Source organism: Scyliorhinus torazame, chromosome 15 (genome assembly GCF_047496885.1).
Source record: "Scyliorhinus torazame isolate Kashiwa2021f chromosome 15, sScyTor2.1, whole genome shotgun sequence".
Taxonomy (NCBI): domain Eukaryota; kingdom Metazoa; phylum Chordata; class Chondrichthyes; order Carcharhiniformes; family Scyliorhinidae; genus Scyliorhinus; species Scyliorhinus torazame.
Window position 1 is genome coordinate 162,129,229 of NC_092721.1, and position 15,755 is coordinate 162,144,983.

General features: G+C 48.1%; 1 protein-coding gene across 3 annotated transcripts in view; it reads left to right on the forward strand.

Moving 5' to 3' along the window:
- nbeaa (neurobeachin a) overlaps positions 1–15,755 on the forward strand; it is a 1,435,335-nt gene that overhangs the window by 800,970 nt on the left and 618,610 nt on the right. For all 3 annotated transcript variants that reach the window (XM_072477018.1, XM_072477016.1, XM_072477017.1), the window contains 2 exons: positions 6,513–6,577; positions 8,511–8,619. In XM_072477018.1, coding sequence (XP_072333119.1) covers positions 6,513–6,577; positions 8,511–8,619 — 174 coding nt within the window. The remainder of the gene's footprint in view (positions 1–6,512; positions 6,578–8,510; positions 8,620–15,755) is intronic.

The following is a 15,755-nucleotide window of genomic DNA, read 5'->3' on the forward strand; positions in this document are numbered from 1 at the left end:
AGGGCGCTAATCCCGAAAGTGGAGGGAACGGAGTATTCGGCCATAGCCATCTCAGAGCATGCCCCACACTGGGTGGAGCTGGAGTTAGGAGAGGAGAGGGACCAGCGCCCGCTGTGGCGTCTTGATGTGGGATTATTGCCGGATGAGGAGGTGTGCGGGCGGGTGCGGAGGTGCATTGAAAGATATTTGGAGGTCAACGACAACGGGGAGGTGCAGGTGGGGGTAGTCTGGGAGGCGCTGAAGGCGGTGGTCAGGGGAGAGTTAATCTCCATCAGGGCCCACAGGGAGAAGAGAGAGGGCAGGGAGAGGGAGAGGTTGGTGGGGGAGATCTCAAGGATGGACAGGAGATATGCAGATGCTCCCTGAGGAGGGACTACTCAGGGAATGGCGGAACCTCAAGACCGGGTTCGACCTGTTGACCACAGGGAAAGCAGAGGCACAGTGGAGGAAAGCGCAGGGGACGACGTATGAGTAAGTGGAGAAGGCGAGTCGGATGCTGGCACACGAGCTTCGGAAGAGGGAAGCAGCGAGCGAGATAGGTGGAGTTAAGGATGGCGGGGGGAATACGGTGCGGAGTGCGGTGAGAATAAACAAGGTATTTAAGGACTTCTAAGGTGATCTGTACAGATCTGAGCCCCCAGCAGGGGAAGAGGGGATGCAACGATTTTTGGATCAGCTGAGGTTCCCGAGGGTGGAGGAGCAGGAGGTGGCTGGTTTAGGGGCGCCAATTGGGCTGGAGGAGCTGGTTAAACGATTGGGGAGCATGCAGGCGGGGAAGGCCCTGGGGCCAGATGGGTTCCCGGTTGAGTTTTACAGGATATACGTGGACTTGCTAGGCCCGTTGTTAATGAGGACTTTCAATAAGGCAAGGGAGGGGGGGACCTTGCCCCCGACAATGTCCGGGGCGCTGATCTCTCTGATCCTGAAGCGGGACAAGGACCCACTGCAATGTGGGTCGTATAGACCGATCTCGCTCCTCAATGTGGATGCTAAGTTGCTGGCAAAAGTGCTGGCTACGAGAATTGAGGACTGTGTCCCGGGGGTGATTCATGAGGACCAGACGGGATTTGTAAAGGGCAGGCAGCTAAACACTAATGTGCGGAGGCTCCTCAATGTGACCATGATGCCCTCGGTGGAGGGAGAAGCGGAGGTAGCGGCAGCTATGGACGCGGAGAAGGCCTTCGACCGGGTGGAGTGGGAGTATCTTTGGGAAGTGTTGTGGAGGTTTGGATTCGGGGAGGGGTTCATCAGCTGGGTCAGGTTGCTATATAGAGCCCCGGTGGCGCGTGTGGCTACGAATCGGCGGAGGTCGGAGTACTTTTGGTTGTACCGAGGGACGAGGCAGGGGTGCCCCCTGTCCCCCTTGTTGTTTGCGTTGGCAATTGAGCCTCTGGCCATGGCATTAAGGGAGGCCAGGAAATGGAGGGGACTGGTCCGAGGGGGAGAGGAACATCGGGTGTTGCTGTATGCGGACGACCTGTTGCTGTATGTGGCAGATCCAGTGGAGGGGATGGCGGAGGTCATGCAGATCCTAAGGGAGTTTGGGGACTTCTCGGGGTATAAGCTCAATGTCGGGAAAAGTGAGCTCTTTGTGGTGCATCCAGGGGAACAGGGAAAGGGGATTGACGACCTACCATTGAAGAGGGCGGAAAGGAGCTTTCGGTACTTAGGGATCCAAGTGGCTGGGAGTTGGGGGGCCCTGCACAAGCTCAATTTGATGCGGTTGGTGGAGCAGATGGAGGAGGGTTTCAAAAGATGGGATGTGCTGCCACTCTCGCTAGCGGGCAGGGTGCAGTCGGTTAAAATGATGGTCCTCCCGAGGTTTCTCTTTGTGTTCCAGTGCCTTCCCATTATGATTCCCAAAGCCTTTTTAAAAACGGGTAGGTAGGAGCATCATGGGTTTCGTGTGGGCAAATAAGACCCCGAGGGTAAAGAGGGTGTTTCTGGAGCGAAATAGGGACAGGGGAGGGCTGGCGCTGCCGAATTTGTGTGGCTATTATTGGGCTGCCAATGTGGCGATGATCCGTAAGTGGGTAATGGAGGGAGAGGGAGCGGCGTGGAAGAGGTTGGAGATGGCGTCCTGTGTGGGCATGAGCCTGAGGGCGCTGGCGACGGCACCGCTGCCGCTCTCGCCAACAAGGTAACCACGAGTCCGGTGGTGGCGGCGACGTTGAAGATCTGGGGGCAGTGGAGACGACACAGGGGCGAGGTGGGAGCCTCGGTTTGGTCCTCGATTCGGGGGAACCATCGGTTCGTCCTGGGAAGGATGGATGGGGGGTTTCGGAGCTGGCATCGGGCAGGGATCAGAAGAATGGGGGACCTGTTTATAGATGGGACGTTTGCGAGCCTAGGGGCGCTGGAGGAGAAGTTTGGGTTACCCCCGGGAAATGCTTTCAGGTATATGCAAGTGAGGGCGTTTGTGAGGCGGCAGGTGAGGGAATTCCCGCTGCTCCCGGCACAGGGGATTCAGGACAGGGTGATTTTGGGTGTATGGGTTGGAGAAGGCAAGGTTTCGGCGATCTACCAGGAGCTGAAAGAAGAGGAGGAGGCCTCGGTAGAGGAGTTAAAGGGCAAGTGGGAGGAGGAGCTTGGGGAGGAGATAGATGAGGGTCTGTGGGCTGATGCCCTGAGTGGTTAATTCTTCCTCCTCTTGCGCCAGGCTCAGCCTAATACAATTCAGGGTTACTCACAAAGCGCATATGACAGGGGCGAGGTTGAGTAGGTTCTTTGGGGTAGAGGACAGATGTGGGAGGTGCTCGGGAAGCCCGGCAAATCACGTCCACATGTTCTGGTCCTGCCCAGCACTGGATGGGTTTTGGAGGGGTTTCGCGAGGACTATGTCCAAGGTGGTGAAAGTCAAGGTCAAGCCAAGTTGGGGGTTGGCACTATTTGGGGTAACGGACGAGCCGGGAGTGCAGGAGGCGAAAGAGGCCGGTATCCTGGCCTTTGCGTCCCTGGTAGCCCGGCGGAGGATCTTGTTATTATGGAAGGACGCGAAGCCCCCCAGGGTGGAAGCCTGGATAAATGACATGGCAGGGTTCATTAAGCTGGAGAGGATAAAGTTTGCCTTACGAGGGTCTGTGCAGGGGTTCTTCAGGCGGTGGCAACCGTTCCTAGACTATCTCGCGGAGCGTTAGGAGGAGGTCAGCAGCAGCAGCAACCCAAGGGTGGGGGGGAGGGGGGTCTCTTTCGGGGGGGAATTCGGGTGGGTGGGGGGGCTTCCCTATGGGTACCTTTGAATGTCATATGGGGGAGTTACTGTATATGGGGGAAACCGAATGTATAAGTTTTGTATAATTTTTGACTTGTGTTTGTGTTTCTTTTTGTTATTGGGGGGGGTTTGTTAAAAATTCTGTTGGAAAATTTGAATAAACATATATATTTTTTAAAAGATGAATGGCAAAACAACCAACAACAACATAAGGAATACCTTTTTTCCCAGTGAGGGGTTAGGATCTGGAATACACTGCTGGAGAGCATGGTGGAGGCAGAGGAAAAGGAAATTGAATAAGTGCCTGAAGAAAATACATTTTAAGGGCTACAGAGAAAGGATAGGGATATGGGGGGTTGTGAGGGTTAAGTGAGTTACTTTTGCAGTGAGATAGCAAGGATACGCAGGGCTGTACCTCTTGTGGTGCAGCTGTCCCAAGATTCTATGAAATAGCGGAGTCTCTGACCTTAATTTTTTCAATCCTCACTGACTACACGTGAGAACCTTTGACATTGTACCACCATTTATAAAGGAAGGAAAGGTAGACTGAATAAGTACAGATCAGTCAACCCAACCCCAGTAGTGGGCAAAGTATTGGAAATATTTTTGAGGGACAGTTAAATCATACATTTAGAAAGGCGGGAAATAATCAAGGACAGTATTTATTAAGGGAAAATGTGTCTGACTGATATGATCAAGAATTTTCAGGAGGTAGCAAGGATCATAATGGTAGCAAGTTTAATGTGGTCTGCATAAATTTTAGGAAGATTTTTGACAATATGCCATCTGACAGACTGGTCTGAAATTCTGGGACTTTGGGACCCAAGGACAATATTGGCGGTGTGGTAGGAAGCAAAGTTAGTGGTTGATGGGTGCTTTTGTTGCGGGAAACTGTTTCCAATGGGGTTCCACAGGGGTCAGTACTCGGTTCCTTGCTTTTTCATGGTGGAAATGTAAATTTTAAATATGAAAAGCATGATAAAGAAGTTTGCAGATTATATAAAAATTGTTTGTGTGATTGATGGTGAGGAAGAAAACCGTGGACTGCAGGAAGGTGTCAATTGGTTGGTCAGGTTGGCAAAATGTGGCAAATCGAATTAGTCTGGAGAATCTGGCATGGTGGCACAGTGGTTAGCACTGCTGTCTCACAGCACTAGGGACCTGGGTTCAATTCCGGTCTTGGGTGAATGTCTGTGTGAAGTTTGCACATTCTCCCCGTGTCTGAGTGGGTTTCCTCCCGGTGCTCCGGTTTGCTCCCACAGTCCAAAGATGTGCAGGTTCGGTGGATTGGCCATGCTTAATTGCCCCTTAGTGTCAAAAGGTTAGGTGGGGTCATGGGGATAGCGGGGTTTGGGCCTAGGTAGGGTGCTCTTTCGGAGGGTCGGTGCAGACTTCGAATGGCCTCCTTCTGCACTGTCGGGATTCTATGATTCTATGAAATAGATAATGCATTTAGGGAAGGAAAGCAAGACAGGGAAATACACAATAAATGGTACGATACTGAGAAGTGTAGAGGAACTGAGGGGACCTCAGAATGCAATACACTGAATGTAGCAGGTAAGTAGCAAAGGTAGTTCAAAAAACATCCGGGATACTTTATTAGTTGAGGCATTGCATATAAGAGGAGGGAGGTTATGACACAACTGTATAAAACACTAGTTTGGCATTACTAGAGTACTGTGTGCAGTTCTGGGCACCACATTACAAACAATGTGATCACACCGATGGCGGTACGGAGAATACTTGTGAGGACATTGCCAGTAATGGAGTATTATAGCTATGAGGAAGGATTGGATAGGCTGGGGCCGTTTTCTTTGGAACAGCGGAAGCTGAGGTATGATATAATTGACGGGCACAAAAGTATGAAGGGCTGAGATGCAGTGAGAAGAAGGATCTATTTCCTTTTGCAGAAAGGGCAATAACTGAAGGGGACATAGATTTAAAGTGATTGACAGAAGAATTGTAGGGCAGTTGAGAAGTAATTTATTTTCATCCAGTGGGTGGTTGGGGCATGAAAGGATGGTAGAAGCAGGAACATTCATCGCTTTTTAAAATATATGGACATGTGCTTTAAATGCTATAACCTACGGGGCTTTGATGAAAGACCTAGAAAGCACCTAGGATCATAGAATTTGTAGTGCAGAAGGAGGCCATTCGGCCCATCAGGTCTGCACCGACGCTTGGAAAGAGCACCCCACCCAAGCCCACACCTCCACCCTATTCCCATAACCCAGTAACCCCACCCAACCTTTTTAGATGCTAATGGCAATTTAGCATGGCCAATCCACCTAACCTGCTCATCTTTGGACTGTGGGAGGAAAGCGGAGCACCTGGAGGAAACCCACGCAGACACGGGGAGAACGTGCAGACTCCGCACAGACAGTGGCCCAAACCGGGAATCAAACCTGGGACCCTGGAACTCTGAAGCAACTGTGCTAATCACTGTGCTACTGTGCTGTCCATTGTGCTATCATGCTGCCCAATTAGGTTGGATAGCTCTTTTTCAACCAACACAGCCATGATGAGCTGAGTGACCTTCTCCTCTACCATAAATTTACCATGTTTCAGTGCCTCTATAAAATTGCCCACCTCAGCCCCTACCACAGTTCATCTGAAGCTAAAGCTCTCATCCATTACCTTTGTCACCTCCATTCTCAACAATTCCACGTTTACCTGGACAACCTACCAAACATCATCCTCCGTAAATGTTCACTCATCCAAAATTCAGATGTATCCTATCCAGCTCAATATTCCATTAGCCTTTCAGCCCTGCCTTGCTAGCCTATCTTGGCACCTAGTCCTTCAATTTAACATTCTCATCCTTGTGCTTCAGTTTCCTCCATGGCCTTGTGCCAGACACCCCCTCTACTTCTACAGCCGCCACTAATCCCCCCTCCAGGAACTTTCTGCTCCTTCAAATCCTTCAAATTTATAATGACTTCTTTAAACCAATTCTTTCTGCAGACTTTCTCAGGTCCATGGCTTTAACATTACATGCATTTATTAAACCTAAAAATATGAATACAAATCAATAAAATTTAAGAAAACAACAAGGGCAGTGATTTGCAATCTATTACAATCTTTAGCATTTGACAGTTTAAACATTTTTTTGTGTAAGTATATCAATTGGAGCTTGTAGAAGTTTACTTTGGAGATCTCTGATTAACTAAGATATGGAAATTCAGAGATACCAGATCTGACTTTATTACCTATTTTTTTGGATTATACACTGCACAGTTTTCATATAAATATTTCAAGTAGCTTTTATGAAGTAACATAATATCTTGGTCTGTTTTTCTAGGAATGGCAGAATTCTATTCAGAAGAATGCAGGACTGGCATTTATTGAACTCATCAATGAAGGAAGGTAACCGAGCTTTATACTGTCATTCAGCTGTAATGTAGAATACAGGAAGACGCTTTGTGTTCTACATGGAAATATTCTTTTTTTTTTAACTACCTGCGCATGAATAGTTCAATGTTGTTGTGGTGAAACTGTATGTGATTTATGTAAATAGTTCAATTGTTATGAATTTTAAACAATCTCAATTTTAGCAGCAGTTTCCTAAAACAATATATCAACACAACATTTTACTCTTAATTTTCCACAAAGTATTGAAAAATATGCAATCAATAATTGTATTTTTCATTTTGTTTGTGGACAACTGCTGAAACAGCAGGGAAGTTTCATATTAAGGATAAAGGGAGTTTAGCCTGTAAACCAATCTGCTACCCCATCTGTTCAAGGAGTATGTGTTGTGATTTTACAGTAGGTGACTTCATGCTCTGTATATTAAAGCAGCATCACTTCAGCACTAGGTTCTGTCAAGGTACTGCAGTCAACGCCTAATAATTTTCACCAACATATAGGCTGGCTTAGAATTGTGAACTATTACTGTAGACTTTGTGACCTACAACAGACACAGAAGTTTGGTTCTTAAAGTCTGCTTGAATATTTCTTTTGAAGCGAGGTGTGGTGAGCGAAAGTCTAAATAGATTGCATGAAGATAATTAATGACCTGTTTAAAATAAACATACATAACATTAACACCACGTTATTTTGTAAAATACAGTTTCAGTGAGCAATGGGGAGAATTTTCAGAAATTTGAAATTTGTGCAATATACAGTTCACAAGTGTGTATAGCAATCAGCTTTTATCAAAGTTGCACGGCAAAGAAACAAAGAGCCACAACTGCCTGTTTAAAATGTATTACGGCATGATTGATAAATCAACCTGTCAATGTGTCTTTTAGATTTACCAACACAAAAATTCTATTTTAACCTGATTTGCTTGAATAATATTTCACTATGTATATTTTCAACATAGTAGTTGTAATGAAGAATTTCAGATAGAATGAAGAAGAAAACTAATCATTCTAACCACCAAGAAACCATCTAAATGCTAGCTATTCATCATAGATTAAGAATGTAATTGTGCAGTTGTCTACAATTAACAGAGCATAAACAGTTGATGAATGTGCTGTGGTTTAAGTGCCCTGCGGCTGGCCAGAAATTATGAAGAGGATCATTACAGAAATAAAAAAGCACCTTCATAATTAAAACAAAGCATATTTAATGATGTGTAAAATTACCTTAATCTCCACACAATAAGGACTATTTTTCCCGGAATAAAGTCAGGATCAGATTGGTTAAAGATTGTTGGAATAAAAAGAGATTTATTAAATGATAAATGTGCATATTAGCAAATTGGATTTTTGAAAATAAAAATAATTATGGTATTTAAACTCCGTTTTCCAGCATGTGATATTTGACGGATTTTAGTGTCATCACTGATTAACCAGGTTTTCTCAGCTGTTCAGTCTTGAATTTTCCAGAAGTAGTATCAATCAAATTATCTACCTGTGTATTTGAAAAGAACTTTGGTATTTTTCTACTGTTGCATTGGTAGTGTTTATGTCATGCCATAAAATTCCAACAATGGACAGTCATGAAAAATGTGGATTTTCTTTAATGCAGTCAATTAAGTAGACGTTTCATTCAATACTTCTCATAAATAATTCAAAATTATAAATGAAACATTCTTAATTATCAGCAGATGAGTTATGTTTTGCTTTTGTTCATTTTTCTTATCTATCAATTGCCATAGTTTCTTTCGTATTATACAGATAGGTTTGATCTGTACCTTACTAAACAATCACCTGAATTTTATGAATGTATGTATGGAGGCAGTTGAGCTTTAGGCAGTTGTGTGCAGAATATCTGTTTATTCAAAGATAGCATTTGTCAAGTACACTAGACTAAAGATAGACTATAATATTCTTGTGCTCATGTTTTAAAGATTGCTATGTCATGCCATGAAGGACCACATAGTTAGAGTGGCTAATGAGGCAGAGTTCATTCTGAACAGACAGAGGGCAGAAGATGTTCATAAGCATGCAGAATTTGAGGTAAGTTGCTTTTAACAGTTTTTTTTACTTCAAGGCAAAGGTCACATAAGTTGGAAACAAAATGTATCGGTTATTTTAGCACACATGGAAGATTTTTAATTTTAATAATTCAAAACTTGTTAAAAGCTTTAGTTAAAAATTGGTTTTATCATATCTGTTAAAATTTTATGAGTTTGATGAAACTCCTTTATCAAGACAGGCAATAGCCAATTTAACTATCAGATCATAAATAAATCAGATTAAATATGTTGCAATTAATGGCTAGAAATTATCCTAGCATTTCAAAGATCTGACAGCTTTTATTATTTTTTATTAGTTCACATACCTTTGGCTTTGATAAATTGTTTAGAATTCTGTATGTGTAGTGATAGCCAAAGCAGTCACAATGCTTTTGGCGCTTATTAGTGTCTATCAGCTCACAAAAGGTTGGCATTTCTGGAGCAAATATTGAGTTAGTTTAAATTATGTAAAAGAGTGAAAGAGCAATTTGTCCATTGTGTGTATTGCTCTTTTAAATCAAAAGTCAAAACAAATTTTATGACTGACTGCTGATGCCACAGCTCCCTTCCTGGATAACTGCAGATGGTTATTTGCACAGCATTAAATTATATGCTAAATTTATTTCAAATTGTGGGCCTGGAGTGGCTGTCTGTCAGTTTAATAGAACATTTAAACCTCTTCTTTGCCTAATCAAAAACTAATTTTGACAAAAGCTAATAATGCTGGATCAATTTAGAGTGATTCATACTTGCAGGTAAATACAATATTCAGGCAGTTCATATATAAGATAGAAAAAGCTGACCAAGCTGTGCCTTCGGAATAATTTATGGCAATGAGGAACTTTGAATAGCACGAATAACAAAAAGTTTCAGATGCTGGAAATCCGAAATAAAAATTGAACACACTGGAATACTGAGCATGTGTGGCTTAACCTGTGGTGAGAGAACTTAGGGTTAATGTTTCAGGTCAACAACTTCCATCAGTACAATTAAGATGAAAGATAATTAGCCTTTAGACATTAACACAAGTGGGGACTTGTCTGGGATCTCACAAACCTCCATGCACAAGTGCGTCCATGTCGTTACGGAGGCCTTGTATGCTTGGGTGGCACAATGCATCCACCTGTATATGGACAATGCCCAACAGGTTGCCCGGACAACGGGATTCACTGCCATCTTCGGGATACTCAAGGTCTAGGGGGTGATTAATAGGACGTAGGTCTCCCCCAAGAGCACTGCCACATGAGGGGGTGCCCTTCATGAACCGACAGGGATTTCACTCCTTCATTGTGCAGTTGGTGTGTGACTAAAGGCTGCACATCATGCGCGTCTGCGCCGACGGTGCAGAGGTGGAGATGGTTGACAGCTTCAGATTCGGAGGTGTGCACATCACCAACAATCTGTCCTGGTCCACCCACATCGACGCTACGATGAAGAAAGCACAACAGCGCCTGTATTTTCTCAGAAAACTAAGGAATTTTGGCATGTCCACATCGAGTCTTCCATCTTTTATAGATACACCATAGAAAGTATCCTATCAAGCATCACAGCTTGGTATGGCAACTGCTCAGCCCAAGATCATAAGAAACTACAGAGAGTCATGAACACAGCCCAGTCCATCACATGAACCCGCCTCCCATCCATTGGCTCTAACTACACCTCCTGTTGCCTTGGGAAAGTGGGCAGCATAATCAAAGACCCCTCCCACCCGGCTTACTCACTCTTCCAACTTCTTCCATCGGGCAGGAGATACAAAAGTCTGAGAACACGCACTAACAGATTCAAAAACTGCTTCTTCCCCGCTGCTACCAGACTCCTGAATGACCCTCTTATGGACTGATCTGATCTCTTCACACACCTTCTCTATTGAGTAGTACTGCACTCCAGTATGCTCCACCCGATGCCTTTGTCTATTTATTTACATTGTGTATTTTATGTTTGCCTTAAGTTTTTTTTTCATGAATGGAATGATCTGTCTGAATTGTACGCAGAACAATACTTTTCATTGTACCTCGGTACACGTGACTATAAAAAAATGCAATCCAATCCAGCATGCACAACGTCTTTATCCGAGAACACTTGATGGTGCCTGACACATTCAAGGCACTCCCCCAGTGAAGGGTTGGCTGCTGGGCATTGCGGTTGTGACTGATGATGCCTATCCGATGGCCACAGACCAACACAGAGAACCGCTACAAAAATGCCGATGCTGCGATCAGGAGCGTGATCGAGCGGTGCATCGACGTACTCATGATGCGTCCAGGTGACTGGACCGCTCTGGCGGGACACTCCAGTACAGCCCTAGGAGGGTCTCCCACATTGTGGTGGCCTGCTGCATCCTCCACAACATCAGGCAGCAGAGAGGCGACATGCTGGAGGACGAGGATGAACAACAGACCTCGTCCGAAGAGGAGGATGCAGAGGAGGGCCGGGACATGGGCGGTTCGCCGACTAGGGGGCCTGTCCACTGGCAGCTCAAACGTCCCGTCCCACCCCTGCACACCAACCGCTCACACCTGCATGCTTCCCACCTGCTTCACGACAGGGTGCTGGCCCTGGGATGGCAGTATCAGTTGGTCTGGTCCATGGGATGGAGGATGATGATGAACCCACTCTGCGATGAGCTCTGGTGCTCCGCATCATTGGACAAAGTCTAACCCCTGTCCTCGGTAGCACTTTCCACCGTGTCCTCGGTAGCACTTTCCACCGTCCGCCCATGTTATGGGTACTGGCCGTTCCATCTCATAGTCCCGTGAGGTGGTGCGGGTCGAGACTAGTCCGGGTTTGCGGCTGTGCAGGGTTGGGTACCGGGTGGTGTGCGTGTTGGGCACACCACATGCGCCCCCACATATCTGGCCCCGTCCCCTGCCACCTTCGAGAATGACTCAGGGGACAGTTTCCGACTGCTCAGGGGGCCCTGGCCCATGTCCACCTCCAAAATCCACGCCCCACACCACCATCCACCCCACCCTGCATTCCCTCTGCCCTCAGCCCACTCCATCCCTCAAATCCTTCAGACAGAGGACCGAGACAGTTCAAGACGTCGGTGAACAGCTGTTTATTTTGATATATACAAATATTGTGCCCTAGCCCCCGGCGACTGGCTTATGTCAGCCAACGCCAGGCCAATGTCGTCAACGCCCGCAGCCATGACCCGCTGTGACTGGGCCAAGCTCTGGAGCGCTGCTGCAATGTCCATGTTGGTCTGATACATGGCTGCCTGTGACATGGCCGCCCTGTCCTCACCCACTACCCGCACAGAATGCCCTGGGCCTTGGACATTTTGACCCATGTCTGATACTTTCGCAGCCAAGGCATTCACCACGGACGCCACCAATGAGGTGTTGGCCTGGGAGGCATTCATGATCGGCACCGCTTCCTGCCCCTGCAGGAAGTTGAAATCCTCCAATTGCATCTGCAGGTGCTGGATGGTTGCTGACCTTCCCCCCCCCCCCCCACCCCCCCCCACCCCCTACCTTCGCCTGATGTACTGCTGCATGAGTGTGATGCCCCAGGAGCCTCTTCACTAAAGTGTCTCTGGGCTGGTGGAGTGTGCTGTTGATTGTGCTGACGAGAAGATGGTGTCGTCTCCGGACATTTGCAGTCCCGCCTCGTCACCAGGTCAGTCTCGCGGTTGCGACGGGGGGCAAGGGACCCCAAATAGACCCACCTCTTTGCCAGGTGATCCTGCATGACAAGAGAAGATGTATGGTTCGTTCACAGGTAGGTGTGGTGGCGAGGGGGTGCTGCCACACATGCCATGAGGACATTGCATTTCGTTGGGGGTTCACTTGTCGACCTCCGCCACGGCGACTGCCTACTCTCCCACCCCATCGACCAGGTCCGATGCCCTCTGCTCTGCTATGGTGAAGGGCCGCAGGTCCGATGGGCCCCCTCTGGGCTTCTCTCCCCACTGCAATTGTGGAACGCCTTCTACTGGGAAGACATACAATGCACAGTATGAGACACTCGGGTGCTGACAGCGCAGGGGGTCTGCAGCCAGTGGCCTATGTGTGCAGGGCACCTGACTATGGCATGTGATGCAGGGTGGGTGTGAGTAGCCTGCCGACGGATGGGGTTTGATCACCTAGGTTGGTGAGGGGGATGTGGACCATGGCTGTGGGACAGAGATTGTGGGACAGGTGTTGGTGCCAGGAGCACAGTGGTGGCGGCTGGCCAGCCTGGAGGGTTGTCCACATCACCAAGAGCTGCCTACCGGTCCACCTGGTGGGGACTGCATGGAGGGAGGAGGAGGAGGGTGGGGGGCATGAGGCAGGGGTTGTTGCCAGGTGCATGGTGGTGGTGGTGACTCACCCTAGCCGTCCTGAGGATATTGTAATGCTTCTTCCTGCATTGCTGCCTGGTCCTGGTGGTGGGGCCCACAGCACTCATGGCCTCTGCAATTGTGCCCAGGCCTGGTTGACATTTGTGGGTGGCAGCCTCCTTCCCACCCAGGGGAACAGAATGACGCGCCTTTCCTCCATTGCATCCAGCAGTGTCTCCAGCTCTGCATCGGCGAATCCCTGGGTCGTTCTCTGGGGCGGCATCTTCTTGACTGGTATGAGAGTGTGGGAGTGGAGTGCTTATATGCAGCTACAGCTTGTCAGGCTCTCCAGTCCCAAACCTGACCGCAGTGAATCTGACGCCAGCGTCAGTTGAAATCGCTGGCCTAATAGCATGTCCTGAATTGCTCCGGGACCGGCGCCGCTATTGGGACTGGAGAACACCTGCGATTCAGTCCCAGCATCAGCATTTAGTCTCTGAACCAAAAAAATCCAGCCCAGGACATTTGTTCTGGGGAAGCGGATTGAGTAGGGTCCACCATCCCAAAAAGAGTTCTGAAGCAGGCACAGAGGGTGCCGAATGTGGGCTGTTTAAAGACACATCTTGGTTGTCTGGGACCTCTCCCAGTTGTGATAATGACAGCAAAACAAAAAACAACCCTCTGACACTTACTCCTCACACCTTCTCATCCCTGTGTCCAATCAATACCAACTCATGCAACTTCATGCCCCTCATACCTTCTATGCAAATCTATGGCCCTCTATACACACCCCATGGCCCCTCATACTCTCCATGCCATGTTTTGCTCCTCTACCCATTCCCCATGTTCCTTCATACTCTCCAGTAAAAGTTATGGCTCTCTACCCAGCCCTGATGACCCATCATACTGCCCGTGTCAAGCTGCAACCTCCATGACCATTCACCCACCAAATTAAGCAATAGCAGAAACTGCAAGCACTTGAGACCTCTATCTTGTGTAAATAAATATTGTACAATTTAAAGAATGAATCATAGAGTAAGAGCTGTCAATAAGGCTGCTGTTTCAACAATCAGGTGCACTATTAAACTTGAAATAGCTGCGCCCCAGGGAAACATTGCTTGATTGGTAACTCTTGCTCTGTGATCTACTCTCATCAATTACACAATATTAATTTACAAACGGTCAGGAGGTTTTAAGTACGTGCAGTTTATGTTATTCATACTTTAAAGCAGCGTTTTTCAAAATTGGGGCGTGACCAGTGGATGGAATGCGGGTGGGTGGCGGAGCGATCGATTGTGGCATTCCCAATGGCCGCAACCGGCTTTTGAGAATGCCGGCTACAGGTAATTCCCGATTGGTTGTGGCTTTTGTAATTCCTTTTACAACAATCGTCAATGATTTCATTGCCATCATTAGACTTTTTCATTCCAAATTTTTATTGAATTCAAATTGATTGAATTTGGCAAGATTTGAACCAGGGTCCCCAGAGTGTTTTCCTGGGTTTCTGGATTTCTAGTCAAATGACAGTACCACTACTCCACCATCTCCTCTCAGGAATGAGGGCGGTGGAGCTCATAGAAACTTTATAAAATTTCTAACAGGACTAGACAGCGTTGCAGGAAAGATGCTCCAGGTGGCAGGGAGACCAGAACCAGAGGGTCACAGTCTAAGGATATGGGTTAAACCATTGACATGCGGAAACATTTCTTCACCCAGAGAGAGGTAAGCCTGTAGAATTTGCTACCACAGAAAGTAGTTGAGGCCAAAACATTGTGGGCGGGACGGGCCGGCGAATCGCCGGGGGCGGCGTGAATCCCGCCCCCGCCGACTGCCAAATTCTCCGGCGCCGGGATTTTGGCGGGGGCGGGAATCGCACCGTGCCGGTTGGTGGCCGCTGGCAGCGGCTCTCCCAGCAATTCTCCGGCCTGCAATGGGCCGAGCGGCCACCCATTTTAGGCCGGTCCCGCCGGTGTAAATTAGACCTGGTACTTACCGGCGGGACCTGGCTCTGCGGGCGGCCTCCGGGGTCCTCGGGGGGCGCGGGGGGATCTGGCCCCGTGGGGTGCCCCCACGGTGGCCTGGCCCGCGATCAGGGCCCACCCATCCTCGGGCGGGCCTGTACCATGGGGGAACTCTTTCCATCCGCACCGGCTGCTCTGGACCTCCGCCATGGCCGGTGCAGAGACGAACCCCCCCTGCACCTGCGCTGGGATGACGGCAGCACACGCTGGCACTCCCGCGCATGCACCCACTCGCGCCAGCCATCGGAGGCCCTTCGGCGTCAAGCCCCTTCCGCACCGGTTGGCGCGGCACCAACCCCGCCGGTGCCGGCCTAGCCCCTGAAGGTGCGGAGGTTCCGCACCTTCCGTGCGGCCCGACACCGGAGTGGTTCACACCACTCCTCGGCGCCGGGTACCGCCTGCCCCGCCGGGTAGGGGAGAATCCCGCCCTGTGTGTTTTGAAGAAGGAAGTAGATACACCTCTTGAGGCAAAAGATATCAAAGGATATGGGGGGGAAGTGTTAGGAGGTTACAAATTGGATGATTAGTCATGACCATAATGAATGGCGGAGCAGGCTCAAAGGGCCGATTGGCCTATTCATGCTCCTATTACTATGTTTGTATGTTCCTATGAAAAATCCCAGCTTTACTAGTCCATCCACATAACTGAAGTCCCTCATCCCTGGAACCATTCTCATGATCTATTCTGCAGCTTGTCTAAAGCCTTCTCGTTCTTCCTATAGTGCGGTGTCCAGAACCAGACACAATACTCCAGTTGAGGCTGAACCAGTGTTTCATAGCGATTGATCATAATTCTAATATTTTCATATGGCAGCACGGTAGCACAGTGGTTAGTACAGTGTTTTCAAGCTC